The sequence below is a fragment of the Molothrus aeneus genome, chromosome 4, assembly GCF_037042795.1.
Source record: "Molothrus aeneus isolate 106 chromosome 4, BPBGC_Maene_1.0, whole genome shotgun sequence".
In the NCBI taxonomy this organism is placed as follows: domain Eukaryota; kingdom Metazoa; phylum Chordata; class Aves; order Passeriformes; family Icteridae; genus Molothrus; species Molothrus aeneus.
In genome coordinates this window covers 28,924,979-28,945,800 of record NC_089649.1, presented here as the reverse complement: position 1 = coordinate 28,945,800, position 20,822 = coordinate 28,924,979, and the positions used below count along the sequence as shown (strand labels likewise).

Here is a 20,822-nt window from a genome sequence, read left to right as displayed (position 1 = left end):
AGAAGATAGAACTATACAATTAATTTTTGCCAGTAACACTGACATCAGCTCAGTTCCTTCAAAGCAGAAGGATGAACATTTAAGAACTTGACACAGGTCTCAATATTCCTTCTCTGGAGAAGCCATAGCCACATGGAAACAGGCACGAGAGCAGGAAAACCCAAATATCTCCTTCTGCCTCCCTGCTCACCTGCAGGAGACAATTTAATTCCTCATGCCCACATGAGAGGCAAGGAAGTGATATATTACATTCCAGGAGAAATGAATATGTATTAAAAACCTACAAATGATCAATGGTCTAGGGTTGCAAATTGCAATACAAATTGGGATTATGAAAAAATTCACTGATTAGGCATTTAAATAATTAGCAGCCAAATTAAATAGTTGCACGTCTGAAGACAATGGAAAAGACTTATCAATGGTTTTCAGACAGCTTTTCTTCACAGCAAAAAAAGGCTCTTTAATTGAGTGCAGCTTTTTGGGGATGAGTAAAAGACTTAGTATCTGCTGAAAACTGTTCAACAATAGTGTGCTGAAATGGTGTTCACTTCCCATGTGTTCAATTTTGGAAAAAAAAATTTTTAAAATAATTTTGAAGTGTTGTTTAGATGGAGTTTCAGAAGCTCTTATGTCAAATTTCAGGTAGGGCAAAGGAAAGCACAAGTTTTTGCTAGGAAAAAACTGGAATATCTTAACAAGACATATTTTTGGTAGGTGAAACGTTTTTGCTAGATAAAAATCTTGTACTGAAAAGCTAAAATAAAATGAACCAGTTCAAATATTGCACAGTTTTATACTAGCAAAGGAGTGAGATTTTCAAGAATTCTCATTTCTTTTTTTATTTTTATTTTTCCTTCTGCCTGTTTCTACTTTCCTTTTTTAATAGAAACAGAAATAGAAGATTAAATAGGAGACAGAAGAGAGAAATTTGCAAAACTGTTTAAAAAATAAGGTGTTGGAGAAATTAATTGAGAAATATATTATGATGCAGAAGATAAAATCCAGTAGTAGTAATAAATATCAGTATTTTGTTATCAGTTCCACTCTCAGCTGGTTGTTCTGCAGACAGATTTACATGGAAGCACCTCAGGAAAATTACACATCTAAGGGCAGGCTCCAGAGTAAGGTAGCTCCCTGGACAACATCCCATTTGTGCCAATAGACCATGGATCAGAGCATGGAGAGGGGGAGCAGCACTGGCTGCAGAAGGCAGAGTGCTTGAGAGGCACCTGCCTGCAGTGGTGGCCAGGCCAGAGGAGTGACTCTGCCCTTCTGCAGAGCCTGAGAGAGCAGCACACAGACACTCACACGCCCTATCCAGATGTCCTGGTGCTGTACCCCTTATCCCTGGGCCAGGGAACTGCCCCCAGCTATTGCCTGGGACAATGCCTCCTACAAGAGCAGTGTCCGCTGAGGGATGGGTACAGGCAGGGATGTTTTACGTTGCTTTGCTGCTGCACTTCCAAGAGGGCAAGAGCCTGCAAGCCTTGGGAAACAAAAGGAAGTTAAGGCTACTCCATGGTTGCAAAAGTGCCTGAAGTAGTAAGGTCTGTAATCATTAGTGCCAGCCAACAATTCAGTGATGAAGAGATGATGATTATACACTGGAGAAGGAGAGGTCACAGATGCTGTCTGTTCAAGAAATAAAAGGGTGGTGGATGGGTTTAGATACAGGGCTGCAGTACACCTGGAGACTGCACAGGTCTGCAATCAGATCAATTCTGGAGTTCAATTCTGAACAGGTCTGCAATCAGATCAATTCTGGAGTTCAATGGTTCAGCAGTTTGATATTCTGCTAAATACCCCGTTGCAAGTCAAAGGGCAAACAAAGAACATTCAGGTTAGCTGTAAGTAAGAAAACATTTATATTGATCTCAAAGCAGCCTTAACTGACACAAATAGATTCCAAGACTGGGATTCCAAGACCCAAACTTGTCCCCTAACCATCACCCACCAAAACAAATGGACTGAACCTTGCTTCCCATAAGGGAAATGAAAAACAAATACTTGTATTTAGTATTTTGTTAGAACAGATGGCATTTTAGTAGACTGAAGAAATCATTTCACACTGAATTTTTTGCTGACTGAGAAAGGGTGTGGTGGAGGTGCTCAACCAGTCCAGATATATCACTGAAGGGGTATTGGGAATAGTTAAATGTGATATAGAGACTTTATTATTAGAAGGTATAAAAAACCACTTTATTATTAGAAATCTACAGTTTTTATAGAAATAATGGTGGACTTAAGACTTGATTGGTCTTTAGGAATTTTCTCTCACACTATTGGTGAACTATGAATAGCACACTCTGGAGAACTATATTGATAAACAATGGTTACAGAAAGAGAGATAATAATAGTTTGAATTTTTTCTTTTAAGTTTCCCACAGCTTCTAAAATTCTGGGAGAATTATGTCTCTCTCTGTTCAGAAGATATATAATTAGTACACAGATACATTACAAGGCCTTGAAGGCTGTCACAGGATCATAGAATTGTTGAGTTTGGAAAAGACCTTTAAGATCATCAAGTCCAACTGTCAACCCAGCAACATCTCCATGTTCACCACTAAACCTTGTCCTCAAGTGCCACATCCACACATTTTTCAAACACTTCCAGTAATGATGACTTTACCACTGTCCTAAACATGCTGTTCCAATGGTTAACAACCTTTTTTGTGAAGAAGTATTCCCTAATATCAATCTAAACTCCCTTGGCACAACCTGAGGCCATCATTGAAAGAAAAGGCTATAGTTCCACAAAATAAACCAACAAGAGCAAAATTGCTGCACAACATCATCAGTAAAAAACTGCGATCTTATTTATTCTGGATTATGCATTTAGGGAAGGATGACACACAAGCTCTAGTGTTATGCACCAGGAGATGGAAGATACCAGAAGAAACTTGAACCATCAGCTTCTCACGATATAGGTGTTCAGTGTCTTGCATAAGGTATTTTAGGAGAGCAACGAGGCTGGTGAGGGGCTTGGAACACAAGCCATATGAAGAGCGACTGAGGGAGCTGGGGTTGTTCAGCCTGGAGAAAAGGAGACTCAGGGGTGACCTTATCACCCTCTTCAACTTCCTGAAGGGTAGCTGTGGTGAGCTGGGGGTCGGTCTCTTTCTCCGGGCAACAACAGACAGAACAAGAGGACACAGTCTCAAGCTGCGCCAAGGGAGATGCAAGCTAGAAATAAGGAGGAAGTATTTTACAGAAAGAGTAGTCAAATACTGGAATCATCTACCCAGGGAGGTCGTGGAGTCACCATCCCTCGAAGAGTTTAAAAAAAGACTGGATGTGGCACTTGGTGCCATGATCTAGTTGAGGTATTAGAACATGGGTTGGACTCGATGATCTTAAAGGTCTCTTCCAACCTAGAATTTCTGTGATTCTGTGATTTGTTGATCCAATCTGACAGCTGCTATGGCAATAAATTTCCAAAATCTTGAAATCGGAGGACAGAGTTGAACAAACACTCCAGAAAGGAGATAAAGTCAACCAAAAATGAAATTGAAAAATTCAGAAAATCTGAAATGGAGTGACTACAACCAATTGTACTAGGATGAAATGTGGTGCAGGGAAAAGGACCAAAACTTGCCCAAATTATTCCCTTTGAAATCCTTAAAATCAGGAAAGAAATGGAAACATGGACACAGAAGAGAAACTGAAGAATTGAAATTTCAAAAGAAAAAAAAATGTGATACTAGGTGAAACCAAGGAAAGCCAATGGGATGACCTGAAGTGCAGGAATTTGGCCTGAAGCTTTCCCAATCAATCCTCATTGAAATCACAAGATTTTATTCCCTTTCATGAAAGGGAAAATCAGAAAAAATCAGATTCTGGCATGGAAGCTTTAGATGACATGAAAAGCCTGCCATTACACCCTATATTCTCTTCCTGATCTTCCAGTGTTGGATCTGTTTGTTGATTTTTGCCTGAAATTGGATTGCAAAAACCAAGACATAAGCATCATGAAGTCTCTATTACTGTCATATAACAGACAGATCTGTAGTTAAACCATCAGGTTTATTGCTGCAAGAGGCTGCAGATACCACAGCAAACAAGACAAATTTGTGGAATTAAAAGCCACTGAAAAGTATGAAACACCAAGGATAACTATCTTGATTAAGGATGTCTCCAGCCACATGCTGCTGGAAGACTATGGTGCAGGACACGTTATTGGACTCCCTTCCTGTTTGTCACACTTCCTTTCACCTCATGTGATCCACCCTCTAAGAAATCCTTTTTGACTGGATTTGAGCCTACAGAGATCCAGGGTCCCAGCAGGTACAGCTGATGGTTCCTTAGCCTCAATACTAAAGGAGATGGTGCACTAACAACTTGCACAATACAGCACTGGTCTTTCAGACACACAGCCCCCACGTGGCACCCCTTGAACACTTCTGCCACAGCCTCAGTAACACTGATCCTCCCAAAGAAATTGGCAGTGTAGGCACTGGGTCTGATCCAATATGCCCTGCACACTTCCTCCTCTAAAACGTGGTCATGGTTCAAAAGGATAAAGACAAGGAAGATGGACAAGAAAAAAATAATTTTACTCATAAATCCTCATCCTTCAACAGATTTGTTTTAAGTGCATGGAAAGTAGACTTGGTACCCAGCTACTGAGTGCTCTTCCAAGCTGAAAAATAAACAGAAAAGAAAGAATGCTGCAGTGAAAATGTGTTCTCTTCCTAATTAAAATTTCACTTGTGCAGTATTTGTTTTGATTTTTCACTCGCAAATATACTCATTTCCAACCATTACTGTTGCATTCTGATGCCAGTGTATGTGAATAAGTAATGGGTACAATCAGCTGAAATTACAGATTGCAATAAGATCAGTTTTGAAGCTCTGAAACAAACATTACTTTGTCTTACTGTTGTAGGTTATTGTAATAATCTCACTGCAATTTTCCCTCTCCTCTTGCCCCTCAACATTTGATTCAGAATCTGAATATATTATTCAGAATACACATACACTGCAGAACACCATGACCTAAAAGAGAGTACAGACTGAGTACTATGAGTACAGAAAGTCTTTGACCTGGGTAAAGCCCTCTGACATTGTTGGAAAAGCTGCAAGAAAAAGGATGTAAAAACAGTCTTTCATATAAAAAATAGATTGTGCAGCATCTCAGATTACATTGTCTGAAAGAAGAAATTAGTTGTGCTCTTATTTCACTGTAATATCTGCTGCTGAGAAATTGCTTGTAAGTGGCAATCAGATTTGGAGCAAAGAATTAAAGCAAGCTTTTAATAAAATCTGATTGCAGAAGCCTATCTTTTATAAAAGTATAAAACTACCTCTGCAGACACAGGAATCAAAATGTCTATTTTTACCAGACTGAAATAAAAGAGAGATGCTGGAGGGCAGCATTGAGTGGGAACCACTGGCTGGGTTTGGTGTGGGCCAGTGGGTCCAGCACCTGCAATGTGCTGCAGCTCCCCTGCCACACACTTCACCATTTCCCTGCAAACTGCTCCTCACCTCTGCCAGCATGACAGAAGGGTCTGAACAATCCACCATGGCAAGAGAGGGTGTGTGGAAACATCCAAGTGAAGGACAGGAAGGCAAGTCCTGCTCAACGGGGCAGCAAAGGGCAGGAGGTGTCTCCCTCACAAGGAGCATCTCAGAAAGCTGCAGGCTGGAAAGTCAGCAAATGCTTCACAGGGGAAAACATCACCTGACCCTCAGCAGGCTGAATGCAAGAGACTGCTTAAAAAACCCTTGAAAATATGCACAGCTCACAAACCAAATTAGAAATACAGAAGGAAACATATGCTATTTTGACTACAGTTTGACTATGGTTTTGACAACATTTTTGTCCAAAAGTTTCAGCTGGAAGTGTGTGCAGTCAGAACTTTGTGGTGTGAGTAAACACAAACAGAGTCCAACCACAAGCTAAGAAAGTTTATTCTACAGTTCCTGTGAAGAAAGAAACAGAACTTCGGGCTATTATACAACACAAGTTTAAAAAAATAGAGTATCAGCAAATGAGAAAGAAAAGGAGAGGGAAGGAGGTACTTGGTACCTTTCTCTGTTGCAAGGGGACTGTAGGAATGTGCCCCCTATTGATGGAATGACAAAATTATCCTTTGTCTCCATAAAAAGGAAAAAAGCCCAGAAGTTTCTCTCCTCAATTTGGTAAAAAACACCTCATAGGACCTTGGGGACTTCACCTCAAACTTAAGGATAGCCAATTGGACAGAAGCCAAAAAGTCTCGACTAGGCAATTTACTAGAAAAAGAGGACAACAAAAGAATTAATTGCTTTTGTGAGGTGTTACCAAGAGCCTCTTGCCCTGGCTCGGTTTTTCTCTGTAAAGAGCTTTGTTATTTTTCCTTTTATTAAAACTTTTCTGCTTCAAACACTGTCACAGAAGCCATCCTGCTGATTTTATGCCATCTGACTTGGCTGAGCTATCTCAGGTGTGATATAGATCTCCAAGAACTCATAAGACCTGGCTTGAAGAGGCCCTTATATCAGGGGACCCTTTTTTATAAAGCAGCTTCTAGGTGTTCTTTGTGCAGGGGAAAAAACATAAGACCTGAATCCACATCTCAGACTAGGAAGCAGAAATAATCAATATCAAACCCTACATTAGCAGGAGCACCTGCTCTTACCACTCCCAAGCACACAACATGCCAACAGACTGCTCTTCACTGACCTACACTGCTTATCCTGCAAGGAAGTGGAAGAGGGAAGGGGATTTCCATTGACAGAATGACTCCTCTAGTGACTCAGATTCTTCACCTGTTCCTAGAGACATCCATAGGGACCCTAGACATAATGAAAAAGAGGTCAACGTCCCAAAGCATGTTAAGAAACCTCATGGCCCACCATGGAGCCATGCTCCCTCACAGGGGTTAATTTCCCTGGGTTGGGTCCCTCATGAGGTAAACCCCAAAGATTTCTTACCTACTTAAATGCCATGGCCCATGCTCAGATGTACTCAGCATAACAGGAAACAAAGTCTGCACCAGCTCCTGATTTGTCCCATTGTACCAAAACCACATCTATGGTTCGATGAGTGAGGCAGAACAATTAGTCTCAGCACTTGCAGGGTTATGGAAAGCAGTGATGAAGACACTGTCATCCCAGCACACTGTTTCAGAACACCACAGGATTTTCCATGTCCAAGCCCTGGCCCCGCAGTGGGTTGTCTTGAGGCACATTCAGCTGAAGCAGCAGGTAACAGCTCTAAGGCCATCATTACTGTTGAACAGCAGCAGCTTTTGGAAGAGATGTGGAGCATACGGAGAATGCAAATTTTCCTGTTTCCTTGGTTCATGCTCTCTTTGCACTGCACTGCCATCAGAGAGCACCTCTAGGTATTAACTGATCTCTTTCTCCAGTGTGATTGCAATAAGTTAAAGGGGTTTCAAATGGAACAGGCCAGGTGTCTCCCAAATATCCATCTTTGCCTGATATATTTTCCCATTTCTGTTTAGTAATAACACTTGAATTTCCATTTTTTTTTTTGTCCACAGTGGGTATCTCAGGAAGCCCTAATGCAGACATGTGCCACAAATCCTTCTGCAGCCACCTTCCATTTCAGGTGCCTCACCAAAGTCTGAGGTACCTCAGCTCTGACACATTTAACACCCTTTCAGCAAATTCAGTGCAGAACAGGCACTATCTCTACAAGCCAAGTAAGTAATATCCTACCTTTTCACCTCAAAACAGCTCAGTCTGGTTATAAATCATGCTTTATTGGATCAGCTTATGCTTAGGTGCCAGGGTTATACCTAACATGTCTGAGATATTATGTCACCTGCACATCCCTATGAGACTTTACACTGAATATTGAAATGGTGTGCTGCTACTAAAAAGGCCTTTCACACATTTCACCTGCTCTAGAATAGTTATTCCAGGCTAGGGCCATACAAGAAAATTCTGAAGTCAGGTATCAATGCTTCTATCACACATCATACACCTGTATGTAGTAGTCTTACCCAAATTTCTATTCACCAACCTTTCTGTAACTGAGAAATTTTCATCTCTCAACATTCATGAGTCCGGAAAGGTGATCAATAATTTGCTGTTTTTCAGTGTAATACACAAGAACCCTTGCAGAAAAAGTTAGGTCTGTTTTCAAGACATGCAATACTTTAACCTCATGGCTGATGATATTGATCTCTTAGTCATCAATTAAAGCCCTTCATCTTATATTCTCAGGAAATATAACTATCACTTACAAGCTAAGTGTGCAGTTCTGTGGGCTGTGTTGAATCACAAATAAAGATTTTTGCAGGTAGATTTCCTAGAACGCTGTATTGTAAAAGACCATTTATTCTCCCTAGAGGGAACCACCCTAAATTTGCTTGTACCATCAACATGAAATGGCTGCCAAAAGTCCTGCATTTGTACATTAGTGTGAAACTTTTGAGATTATTTTTATCCCAGCTGAGTTTTCAAGTAAGATGCAAGAACAGGCACTTATCTTGCATCAGGTGTTGCAGTTCACTGATAAACATGCATGAAAATTGTTCTGAGTCTAGTTTTCTCTGGTTTAATACTTTACATTAATTCTACACCAATTGTGCCTTAGAGCTCAAGGCAATTAGCAATTCCATCTTTCTAAGAAGAGTTATAAAAAATGACAATATTAAAGCTCCATTTTACCTAGTTCTCTTGATGATACTACTCCATTAAAAACATTACTTTAGTCCAGGCTTAATTGAAAACTATTCTTCTCCTGCATTCTTTCACATTAATTGTAGGTATTTGAAATAATATTCTTGATTAACTTAATTCAGCTGTGCCTCTGAAAAAGGAGTCTTTCCTTTTCCTTTCATTTCATATTCACAACTTAATTTTAGAAGTCCTAAAATAGGATCCTTCAGGAGTCAGTGGACTGCCACAGGTCAGTCCATTCCAGCTCAAGATAGATGTCCAAGGCAGATGGGATAAACAGCCCTCTGGACACATACATGTCTTTCAACTATGTGCAGCTAGCATGGTTTTTAGACAGATAAAAGAGGGTAAGATTAAACTCACCATAACCTTTAATCAAGATCTATGCACAACACTGACACAGGGTCTTTCTAGGCTGCTTGCTTGAACAGTTTGTAGGTCCTTAGTTGTCCTGCATATACTTTTCAAAATTATACAATCTCAAAATCTTCTGTTTGGAATGTAAAGCAAAAATGAAGGAAAAAAAAATAGAATGTTTATTTCTAATAAAGCTTAATTTGAATACGTATCAGAGCAGAACTTCATTGTAGATATGCTTGACCTTAGGGAGGAGCTGCTTATTGATAGTGAGGGGTGAAGTTAAGGCTGCTGCTCTTTAGATCATTCTAATTTCAGCCTTTCTACACATTAATTTTTGTAGTTTTGTTGGTACGTACAGAGACAGCCACAATATACACTTTCTAAACAACTGGACCAAGGAAAAAGAAGAACACTTGTAAAGAAGTTTGATGCAGGACAATTGTTGTCAGTAGTTGTGAGAAGGCCCAAGAGTCAGGCAGTTCTTGTGTCTATACCATGAGAAGCATCTGCATTTATGCCTGAGCTTTTAATAAAGCAAGTAAATCTGATTCAAATGGGGAGGCATCTTCACATATTTTATATTCCTTTATAAGAGACAAATATTTCCGGAAGAAACAGACCCCTCTGCCAGAGTGCTTTTAATTTAAGAAGTAAAGTGACTCTAAAAACCTAGGCAAAAGCAGGACTTCAATTTCTGTGAAAGCATGTTTAATTTTAAACGTATAACGATGTAAGAATTCAAGAGAAAATGGCAGCCAGTTTAAATATTAATTGTATTAATGAGAAGAGGGTGAGAATCTTGTCTTCTAAGTGGTTATGACTTAAACCTTCTAATTATAGCATGCACACATAATAGTTCAGTAAAAAAGAATATCAAGCATCCTCTGGATGGAAGATGTTCAGTTATCTGGTGAACCAGTAGCTGATTAACTGGCCACAGAGCTCACCTTGTGGAAAAAGGAAAAAAAACCCCAAAACTGAGCCTGTGTCTTTTCCCATTTACCCTGCTTTAAACCACAAACAATTCTGCTACTGTCAATGAAGTCACTTTGTTTTCAAAATGGCATGAGGGCAGAATCAATCCAAAATAGTCTATTAATTAGTTTCTAACTTCATTCAGCTTTCAAAACAAACAAACAAACAAACAAACACAACTTTAAAAAAACATACACACAACTCGATACTCCAAATAAAGTCCATTCCCAAAGACATTCTCTAAAATAAAAAAAAATAAATTTCCCAAATCATGAAGTTCTGAAGCGCAGCCTCTGAAGTGCCAAAGTGTAGTTTGCCTTTACCCAGCAGTAGTGGGACAGAACTGATGTGTCCTGTGATGGAGCAGGCCCTTCCTGTCCCCCTCTAGCCCCCAGCTCTGTGTCAAGAGGCCATGGGGACCTTGCACAACTCTGGTTTGCTGTAAGGGCTACCAGAGATGCCCTGCGGGTGTTTTGGATTGCACAAAAGCTTCTGGGAATTACAGAGAAGGCTAGAGAGACCAAATTGTGCCTCTCCAGCAAGCAGAGGATAGTTCAGATGAAGGGCTGTATTTCAGTGGACTTCCCAAGGATTTGGACAAAAGGAGAGAGCAGCTATTGGTCAGACTAAGAAATGTCAGTAGGGGAAACAGATGGCCAAAAAGCTTAAAAACAAAATACGAATATTATACCTAAAAACTAGAAAGTAAGACACCTTTTCTGGAAGGACTTTTGCAGGTGAGGGGGGACCTACATGACTGAGAAAGCATTGGGTGAAGGTGTGAAGTTTCACCATGACTACCTCTACCATGAGAGATTTAGGGGTTTTGGTTGTTTAGTCAGAATTCTATTCTGGCTCAGTCTTATTTTGCGCCACTCCATTTTTTGCAGAACCTATAACTGCATCCATCTCTTCGCTTTAGGATTTTTCTTTCTTTTGTGTATGTTATCAGTAACCTTTGTTCCTTTAGGCTTTATTACCACAGATTTTGTAAGAACCTGAAGCACAGGACAGAGGGATTTGCAAGGAGAGCAGGATTTTGAATGCAAAGGGTTGACTGAGTATGGGGCTGACTGAACACTGCTGACACCAACTCCAACAGAATCCTGATTACATACAGCACTGGCTCCCAAACCTTTTGATCCCTGGGATATTAGCTCAGTTGCTTGGAGCATGGTAATAATAACACCAAGGTTGTGGGTTTGATCTTCACATGGGCCATTCACTTAAGTTCACCTGAGGGTCCCTTCCAACTCAGAACATGCTGTGATTCTGATATTACCAGTATTCAAACTTCCTTGTACAGACAGATCTAGCTGATAAATGCCATGATCACTATTATTCCTGAAGATCCCTAGCTAGATCACTTACCATCAATGATTTAAATAAAATATTTTCGTAAACGAGTCATACTTCTCACTCCCAAATACTGACAGCACACACAGTACAGCTGAACAGCAGCTCTACAGGATCACAGTCTGGGGATTTGCTCTGTAGAAGAATTGTTTGCAGTGACTTTTACCTGACAGGAACTGAAGATGGGTTTGCTATTGGAAATGACGTCCCAAAAACGGTTTTTCTCTGAGCTCAGACAGGGAAACAGACATACAAATGAAACACTCACCAGTCTCAGAAGAAGTTGTCTTCACAGAAAGAAGTTTGACTCCTTCTTTATCTGACTGGGCCCTGTTGAAGTCAGAAAACATTTAAGCAGTCAGCACACATGTTGGTCATGACCAAACAAAACTCTAAGATTTTGGTCCTGGGGAGGCAGCATCTACTCCAGTCTAAACTGGCAGGCTTAAATGGGCTTTGCACAGGGTCAGGTAGCAGAAAATACCATTTGCCAACACCTCTGAAAATACCTTTCTCTTAAAATATGTGATAAATTAGGTTTAATTACTCCAGGTTTAATCTAGGACTTCACAGAAGAGGAGGGAAAAGGAGGAATATTTTTTTCTGTCAATGCAAACCTTTTAGCCATGTTGAATTGCAAAGAAGGACCACTTCAGATGTCCAGGGAGTCAGGGCTACCAAGTAAACCAGCAGCCTAAACATTGTTTTTGGTCATGCAAGCAGACACTGCCAGGCTCAATGGCCTTCAGTTGGTATCTTCTAATGGATCTTTCTCAGTTTCCCTCTCCCTACACTCCTTAAGCCACTATATTTCAACTATGCAAATGATCTAGTGGAAACAAGATGGCACAGAAGAACATGATATAACGGGGAACAAGTGAAATATATATATAAATAATCCAGAATAAAAAGGAAACATGTTAAAAAGAGAGAAAGCATGAACAAAAGAAGTGGGGTGGGAATGAAAAAAAAAAGAAAAAAGACTGGGCAAGTGAGTCCTGTGGCACAGCAGAAGCTGTTTATCCACTTCAAAAGGATCAATTGCAAAACAGTTAAGAGTCACCACATTTCTATCCATGCTGAAACAGCTACATATCATGCATCCAGGTCTACAATAACTGCAAGCGCAGCACTTTTAACAGGATATTTCTCTTTGGAATGGCAACTGATTATGCTATTTAAACAGAGGAAGATCAAAGAAGATCCTATGCAAAATCTGCTACATTTACAGGTGCCCTGTGATAGATCTCAAAACAATGAAAAGGATTCAACCTACTGTTCAGCGCCATTCTCCTGTCTCTCTGGAAGAAGAAAAAAAGTTAATATCATTTTGATTGCTGGAAATCAAACCCCAAACATTTAGACATGGCTATTGCAGTTGCTGGCAGAAGGCTCAGTTGTAATTTTGCAGTATTGCATTAAGTTCATAAACACAATCAACCAGCTTGAATAGTAATTGTTATTTTTCTGGTCATCTGTGGAAGTGAACTGATGTTCCTTGTACCAACACTTCTGGAAACCAGGGAGAATGACATTTGACTTGTCCAAGAGCACAACAGGAGTACATTTTTCCATGCAGCTCCCAAATCCCTGGGTAGCTGGCAACGAGGATGTGAGCATGCCATGGTTCTCAAGTACACAACAACTGAGCTAAAAGATGCAGGGTAAGGGGACTGAGGGAACAGGGGTGTTCCTGAGGCTGTACCTCCTGGGGGTACAGCCTGGCATGATGTCTGGGAACAGTTTGTCATCCCCATCAATAAGGAACAGGTTTGTCTCCAAAATTAATCATATGCTAAATGTATTTTATGCTTATGTGCAAGTGTGGGCAGATGGAAGGGGCCGGGGGTTACATCAGAGACATGGAGCCAACTCCATGGCACCAAGCACAGGGGAAGTGCACTGGATAGACCGGGGCAAATCCTACAGGAAGCATTACAGATTCTGTCTATCGATTCTATCTTCCAAATGAGTTTGCTAATAGAGTGTCTGATGACATTTGTGCATAGGGGAGGCTGCTAAGGAAATGTTCTTCATCTCACGTCCTTATCCCCTGACTCTGAATATTCCATCATTTCCTTAGTAAGGATCACACCTTCCTCTGTTTATCTGGGTCTGTTTTTCCATGTCATTGGCTAAATTGGTTGTGACACACTGTTTGTCTTGGTTTACAGCTTCAACACCCTGTTGTGATTTTGTATTTCCAAGGCCCGGTGATTTCACAGTTCTGCACAGGTCTCCTAACTCATGCCAGCTCACAGGGACAGAAAAACCAGAGTCTGGATCAGATCTAGGTTTTCACTTAATGGAAATTTACACTTACCTGTGGCCTACTTGGGAGACCCTAAAACATTTGGCAAATGGACTTTGATGGAACTATAACCCATTATCTTAAGTATTTAATGGACAGCAGAGAAAGAGATACTGACTTTAGTTGCTCTGTCAAAATGACTGTTTCTGAAAATACTGTTTTCTCAGGGATTTTGCTCCATGTACATTTTACTGTAACTGGAAAATGTTACTCATGCATCATGTGCCTGTGTGTGTGTATGTATGTATCAGATATATCCTTTAAAAGCCCACTGATATTTCTTTGCTTGTATCTAGAAGAAAGATAAAATAAATAAAGTGATTTTTTTAATATCTTCAAATTTAGTTTTCACTGTCCATTTCTATCTATTTGATTCTGTTAGCAGAAGTGTTTGTTAGCTCTTTGTAGCTGCAAAAGCATGAACAAAAAGCTTTACAGCATGATTTATTCTCCAAAAATCATTTTGGCTCACTCTGGTCTTCCTACTGATTTTGAAAATGAAGTGTTAGTTTCCCACTTCAGGCAAAACACAAAATACAAAAAGCTTTCCTATCAGATTACCACAACAGTGATGGTTAAGGTAATCCAAAAGAGATCTTTTAATAATAAAAAGGACATTGATTTCCCTCCCCCTGCAGAGAAAGCAAACCAAATACCTGGAGTTTTCTTCTGGCACATTTTGTACAAAGCCACCAGTGAGAAGACAGAGAGGGTAATGACTATCAGGGTGATGACAATTGGCAAGATAACATCTGCAAAAGAGGGAGAACATAATTTTGGCTGCTGCCTCTGACTTACATTCCCTCTGTGTATAGGTACTTGCACACACTAAGGTGAGAGGCACTTCCAGCTCCACTTCACCAAACATTACCCATTTCTCCAGAGAGGATAACCTACTGTTCCTGTTCTTCTTCCTGCCACCACTGGGTCTCAGGCTTGGATGCTTTGTGGAGGGAAGACAGGCTTGTTCCTTCTCCCACCCTTACTTCTTCCTTGACACTCATGCTGCCCTGTGGAACTGGTTTCACCCATTTTTCAGTTAAAGAACAAGGTTTCAGCACCTGCTCCACTGGACCCACCTTAATTTTGAAAACTCTCATCATTCAACCCAGTGCTGATGGCCTCCAAAGGCTCTGTGAGAAAGTTGTGTTCTAGAAATAGTTTTTTAAACATGCAATTTATTTTTTCCTCTTTTTTTTGAAAAAAAAAAAAAGAGCAGTCTAAAATTCAGCAACTGAAGCAATTATTTTGCTTTTAACATTGTGCACCCAGAGAGACACCAAGGAATTACATAATTCAGTAACATTCCCCACAGCACTTAAAACCAGGGATAGAAAATGCTAGATCTCCTTTTAAAATGAGGACATTTCTTTCCTTTTATTATTTCCCACCATCTGTCATTTCCTGACAGGTGTTTCCCAGCCAAGAAGCAAAAAAAGGAAAGAATTATGTAATGAAGAGAAGCTTTCCCTGGGAAATATATAAGCCGAGCTTCTCCCTTTTTATCATTTTTCTGGCAGCAACTGGCCACATTCAAATTCAGCAGGCACTCTCCTGCCTGCTGGCCTAGCCCTGTGTCAGGGGGAGGCTGCATTCAATGGCTCTTGATGCAATTAATATTTAATGTTCATATAGATGCATCCTTGCATCTGTGGAACCAGAGGGAGACAGTTTACGTGGGAAAACATCAAACATACTTTGCTTAGTCAGTACTCTGGCTTGGAAATAGCAAAGCTGCAGCACCACTCTTGCCCCAGAGATGCATAATATTAAAATGAAAGATTAAGTAGCATGCATCATGCAAATATCAAGTCCTTAAAGAGTCTGCAGAAGACTGCCTCCTAGACCTTTTCTCCTATGACAATATGAATAATATATTCATATCATACAGTCACAACAATACATTCATATAATAAGTACAACATGTATATGAGCAATTTTTTGTATGTTCCCTCAGGTCTTCTCTCACAGGGGATAACTATTTTTGGGGTTTTTTTTCAATTTCACCACTTTGAATCCATCCTTGGGAATAATTGTGCTGCTCCACAGTGAGAGAAGTGTCAGCTTATTGAGCTCTGTTTCTCTCTGAGAGGAGTTTTATAGCCAGCATTTAAATTTGGTTTGTAATAGGGCCCAAGTCTGGTAAGGCTAGAAATAAAACTGCCAGTTTCATTTGTCTGCTACTCCAATCACTCATCAAAAGCAAAACTGATCAACTGAAAACTCAAAATCTGGACAATTAAGTAAGAATACTCACTAGAATAGCTGATATTACTCCCTGTATGAGTCTGGTTTCCAGAACTGCTTTTAGGACTTTCAGAAGTTGGCTCTGCAAAAGAAATAGTGCCTTTCAGGTAAAAATGTATTGCTAGAATTCCCCAAACAACTTCTTCTTAAAAATTACCCTCACAAAACAACTTCTGTGTCCTCAGTTCTGGAGCTTCACTTGGTGTTTCACATCTATATTTCTTCTCAATAATACTTGGATAACTTAGCAAGAGGGGTGGAAAAGTTTGTCTAGAGTGGCCTAAAGAAACACACACTTTTTATGGGTGCAGACTTCCCTAAGATCCTCTGCTTGTCCACTTACAGGTTATGAGCTACAAACTTTTTCCCTTTAGGAGGTTATGGTTCTCTTCAACATTACAAGAGAATTTTTAACAAGAAAATAAACAAGAAAGCAGGTGAAAATTAGACCTGTCTCCAAGAGAAGAAAGACCAAAATATTTCACTGCCAATTAAAAAAAAAGCGCTTATAGTAGATGAAGAAGTCTGAGGTGCAATATTAGTAGATAGCAAGTTTTCTTGAGTGTGGATATAGAGGACTGTGCCTGCTCTCTGCCCCATTTGGAGACAGCAATGTTGTGAGTCTCTGGGCCATCTTTTAGGGCTAGGTTTAAAGGAATACATTTCTACCTTCAGGTGCTAATCTGAATTTGAGTCAGGTATCAACAACACAAATTATTTATCACCTTGCTGCATACAGCCTATGAAGAAACAATCACTGAACTTCCAGAGAGAAAATGCAAACATTGGCATTTCCCTAGGTACATTAGATAGCACATGGGATTGCATTCCATATTGGATGGAGGCTTGAGTGAACAAGTGCTCACTGCCTCTGAAGGAGCCAACTGGCTGGACAGACGTGATGCAAGGTCAAGCATTTCCATTGCCTGGCTAAATATCAGAAGTGGCTCTCAAACAGAGGCATCTGGGGAAGGTGATCTGTTAAAAATGGGCCCTAGCAGAGGTTATAGATCCATATATATGTAGTGAGAACATGGTGGCAACCACTGAGGTTTTATTGGTCAGGTACTTACTCTCAATCTAGGTTCCTCTTCCCAAGAACAGAAGAGGGCTCAAATTGTAGGGTGGAAGCTATGAAATTAATTAAGTCATTAAAACCAATCTCCTATGGCCATTTTGAGGTCTAGAATACAATTTTGTTCTACTAAGTCTCTGAAAGACATGTCCCTGTTTTTACAGAAACTTTTACATAGGCAGTACTTGTAACTCTAATCCATGGAGTTACAGTAACAAATAAGGTTTGTTTGTCCCAACCATGTAGGAATTCCTCTTCCTTGCAAAACTGATTTTAAACTCATGCCCACTATTAAAAAAATGTTTTGGTGGTCGTTTTCTTCCCCCCTTTCCCACTCTTCCACCTTCATTTGTCTGGACACAGACAGAAGCCTCCTGGGGAAAAATGATCACTTACTAAGTGCTTGTGTAGTGCCTAAACAATACAGTCATAGCTGAGACATTCTGATGCTATAGCACAGGAAACAATCATTGTCCAAGACTTTATCTCTGAAAAATCACTGTTTCTTTAATGCAGAAGTTCTCTTTCCCTTGGTGCCTATCTGCTGAGGGGTGATAATGTACGGTTGGAAGCTGAGCCATCACCAAGTGACTAAAACAATTCCAATGCATTCTTAATTCCATGTGATTGCTTCAGATTTCCCAAGGAAATACTCCTGCCTTTTTGTTACCTTATCTGGTATACTACCAATTGCCAGGGCAAGCAGGCAATTATCACGGCAATGAGTTACCCTGGATACTGACTGGAAATGTCAACAGAAACAAACTGCACTGAAAAACAGGAATGTGTGTCCCCACATTTGTGCAGGAGATGTGTGCCTCTCCTCAGGAGAAAAACTGAGGACTGAAATCCACTGTTGCTTTTTTTTTTTTTTTTAACTTGTTTATCTGTTAATTGACCAAGATGTGAGTAATAAAGGAAAGAAAAAATCGGTAGGTTAGCATTTAAACTACTTGTGACCATCAATGAGAAATATGACAGCTGAAAAGAAACATTACTGAATAAAACAGAGTAAGGAACTAAAACCTTAAGCTCATTTCTTCACTTCTTTCATTAAAGTTTCTCACAAGTCAGTCCCTCCTGTCTAGTTTGTCTGGATCTGGGAGGTATTTTCCAGTTATGGAATAATCTGGGATCAGAATAAAAATTAATTGGAAAAATACATCCATCACAGTAACAGGAGGGCCACAACTTTGCAGGCAGCAGCAAGAACTGCAGGGACCAGTACAGAAGAGACTGTTTCCTGATAAGCCCAGAGAAAGGAAAATAGGACAATACAAGTTCATTAGCACAGGAAACTTGCCTTACTCTGGGGTTTTTCTGCTTCTCACTACAGGACAAGGAACAAGAGCCACTGACAAGAACAAGCTCCTTGGTAAACACTCTATTTATAACAGCTTTCCATTGCTTCATATAATATACCAGGCCTGATTTTTTTTGTGGTCCCACCCTGTTTTCTTTCCAGTATCTGCCAGTCCATCATGGTATTCAGTTGAAATCACAGCAAATTACTCAATGCTACAAGCTGAACATCACTCTTCCTCTGGTCTGTGTTTCAGGTACATTATTCCCCTAGATCCTTCTTGCTCCCTGAACATTTCCTTTCCTGAGGCTGTCCTTCCCACACCCCACACCAGCCTTTTTCATCACTGTGCATAGAGCAACCTCTTCTATTGCTCTTACTTGTTGAATGTGTTGGAGAGCTCATGGGAAGGCCTGCAATAAAACAGAAAGAATAGGTTTGTTAGTGTCTGTTTTAGATGTCCAGAGTCTTCACATCATACAAACTGGCAGACTCTGGGAACTCCTCAGTAACACCCACAACAGATTCTGCCCCAGGAGTGACAAGCTAACACTGTTCCTAAGCCCAGAAAGTCTGAGCTGTAAAAGTCTCCAGCCATCCCTTACAGATGGGAGCAGAATCCAAAGTCTATGCTGGGTTGTTATTCTGCTCAAGAGAGGAAAATACTGAATTAATTGATATATTCCTTAAAAACTCCTACTTCCAAAATTGAAAAGTGCCTGGGAGTGAATAGCTGACATTTAACTGACAAGTAAGTGTTTTAATAAAAGAAACTAATTGAGACACATCTTCAAGAGTCACAAAACCCTTTAAAAAGAAATCTTTGTTTATTATCTTGGTGCTTTTGGCTAGCAGACTGCCAAGCAGCAGAAGCAAGAGGCACTGCTAATGAGGAAAAAATTGACCTTACAGAGCACTGGGCACAATGCTTACTGGCTCTACTGTTAGCTTCCCCCAGCTACTTCAGAAGTTTTTGGTGCACAACATTTTCTTTTTTTGTTGTTGTTGTTGTTAGCATGCTGTTCCTGTGTGTCTAGACTGTAGCAGGCTTGGAAATTAGAGTGGCTGTGTCCTCTGTGTCCCAGCTGTGCCCAGGGTGGGGGATCACAGAGGCAACATCATGAAGGCAGCTGTAACTCCAGGCAGGCATTAAGTCTGTCCCCTGCCTGCCCAGGTTCCTCCTCTAAACCAGTTTCCCCAGGGAGCACAAATCCATTCTTATACCCTCACTACACCTTCTGTGCTGTGCACAATGACAGCTCCTACCAGCAGAGCTGTAACACACATTGTTCTATTGCTGTGAACATGCTCTTTGAAAACCAGAATGCTGCTCTTGTTTTTCCTTCTCTCCACCCACAATTAAAACCATGGATCACTTCAGCCGCTGGGGTGCAAATAACCACTTTTGCTAATGGCACATGTGACGAAACTTAAACTGCATTTTAATCACAAATGTTCATGAAAAGTATGTTTAGGTTGAAAAGCTAAGTACTTAAAAGTCAACAGTAAGAGCTCTTCTTGAACATACTAAATATTTGTCATGCTAAGTATCCCGAATGTATACAGTTACCTCACCCTGGCTTCCTAGAATGCAGATGAGACTGTTTTCCTAAGCTTTTTGTCGTCTCATCAATCCATCTGCAAACAGCACTATCACTGTGCTCTAAGAGGATCTCTGTGATGAATCATTAGGCAATGTTTATAGCATGTTTGGGCAACATTACCAAGCAAAAGCCTTCAGGAAGTTAATAAATCACTTGTCAAAGGAGCAACACACAGTAGACAATGCAGGAGGACACACACCTGGCATTAAGGAAACATCCAAATATGATATGATTGCTTATTACCAGAATACTGCCTTTCCTTCAGCCTGTAAGGTGTGGGATGCCATGATAAAAACACCATGTGATCACACAGCATCTGGGCACACTAGCAAACTGTAAGGCCCTGTGTGTGCATATTCTAAACGAAAGGCAGAAGATTTGATTGATTTGATTTAGCAACCTATTTGTTGAGTCTTACAAATAGGTCACTTCTCTATGAAGTCACTTTAAACCTTGTCTCTCAAGTCTGTGGAACTTTCCTTTGAAAGAGCTCCAACATGATAACATAATTGCACATTTTCCCTTACATTCATTCTTACAAATAAGATGAAGCATCTTGGCTCAAATTAAAACAAATAAATAAATAGAAAAAGCATACTAAGCCCAAAACTGATATCCAAGTTCACCTCAAAGAGTTAACAGCTTTTCAAACCTGAATGCTGGTGACATAAGCACAGGTGACACAAGTCTCTGCAAACAGGAAGGGCTGGGGAACACGTGCTTCAGTATCCACTGGCACAACCAAAAGCCATGTAGCTGTCCTGGCCAAACCTTGCCTCTTTGATAAACCCAGAGAGCAGAAATTACCCTAGGGGGGAAACATTACAGCAGCTGCCTGCCCTCTCTTTCTAGGCCTCTATTATTTTTTAACAGCTGCACACACCTACACACAATAATACTACCAGCATCTTTCCAGAAGGTATCTCACCCAGGTTTTGCTAGAGCATGAAAAAT

At 40.3% G+C, this 20,822-nt stretch overlaps 1 protein-coding gene across 1 annotated transcript in view; it reads right to left on the bottom strand.

Moving 5' to 3' along the window:
* Positions 1-20,822, bottom strand: part of EMCN (endomucin) — a 55,397-nt gene that overhangs the window by 3,360 nt on the left and 31,215 nt on the right. The window contains exons 6-10 of the mRNA XM_066549015.1: positions 18,645-18,677; positions 15,897-15,968; positions 14,296-14,391; positions 12,605-12,629; positions 11,597-11,658 (exon numbers count right to left, since the gene is read on the bottom strand). Coding sequence (XP_066405112.1) covers positions 11,597-11,658; positions 12,605-12,629; positions 14,296-14,391; positions 15,897-15,968; positions 18,645-18,677 — 288 coding nt within the window. The remainder of the gene's footprint in view (positions 1-11,596; positions 11,659-12,604; positions 12,630-14,295; positions 14,392-15,896; positions 15,969-18,644; positions 18,678-20,822) is intronic.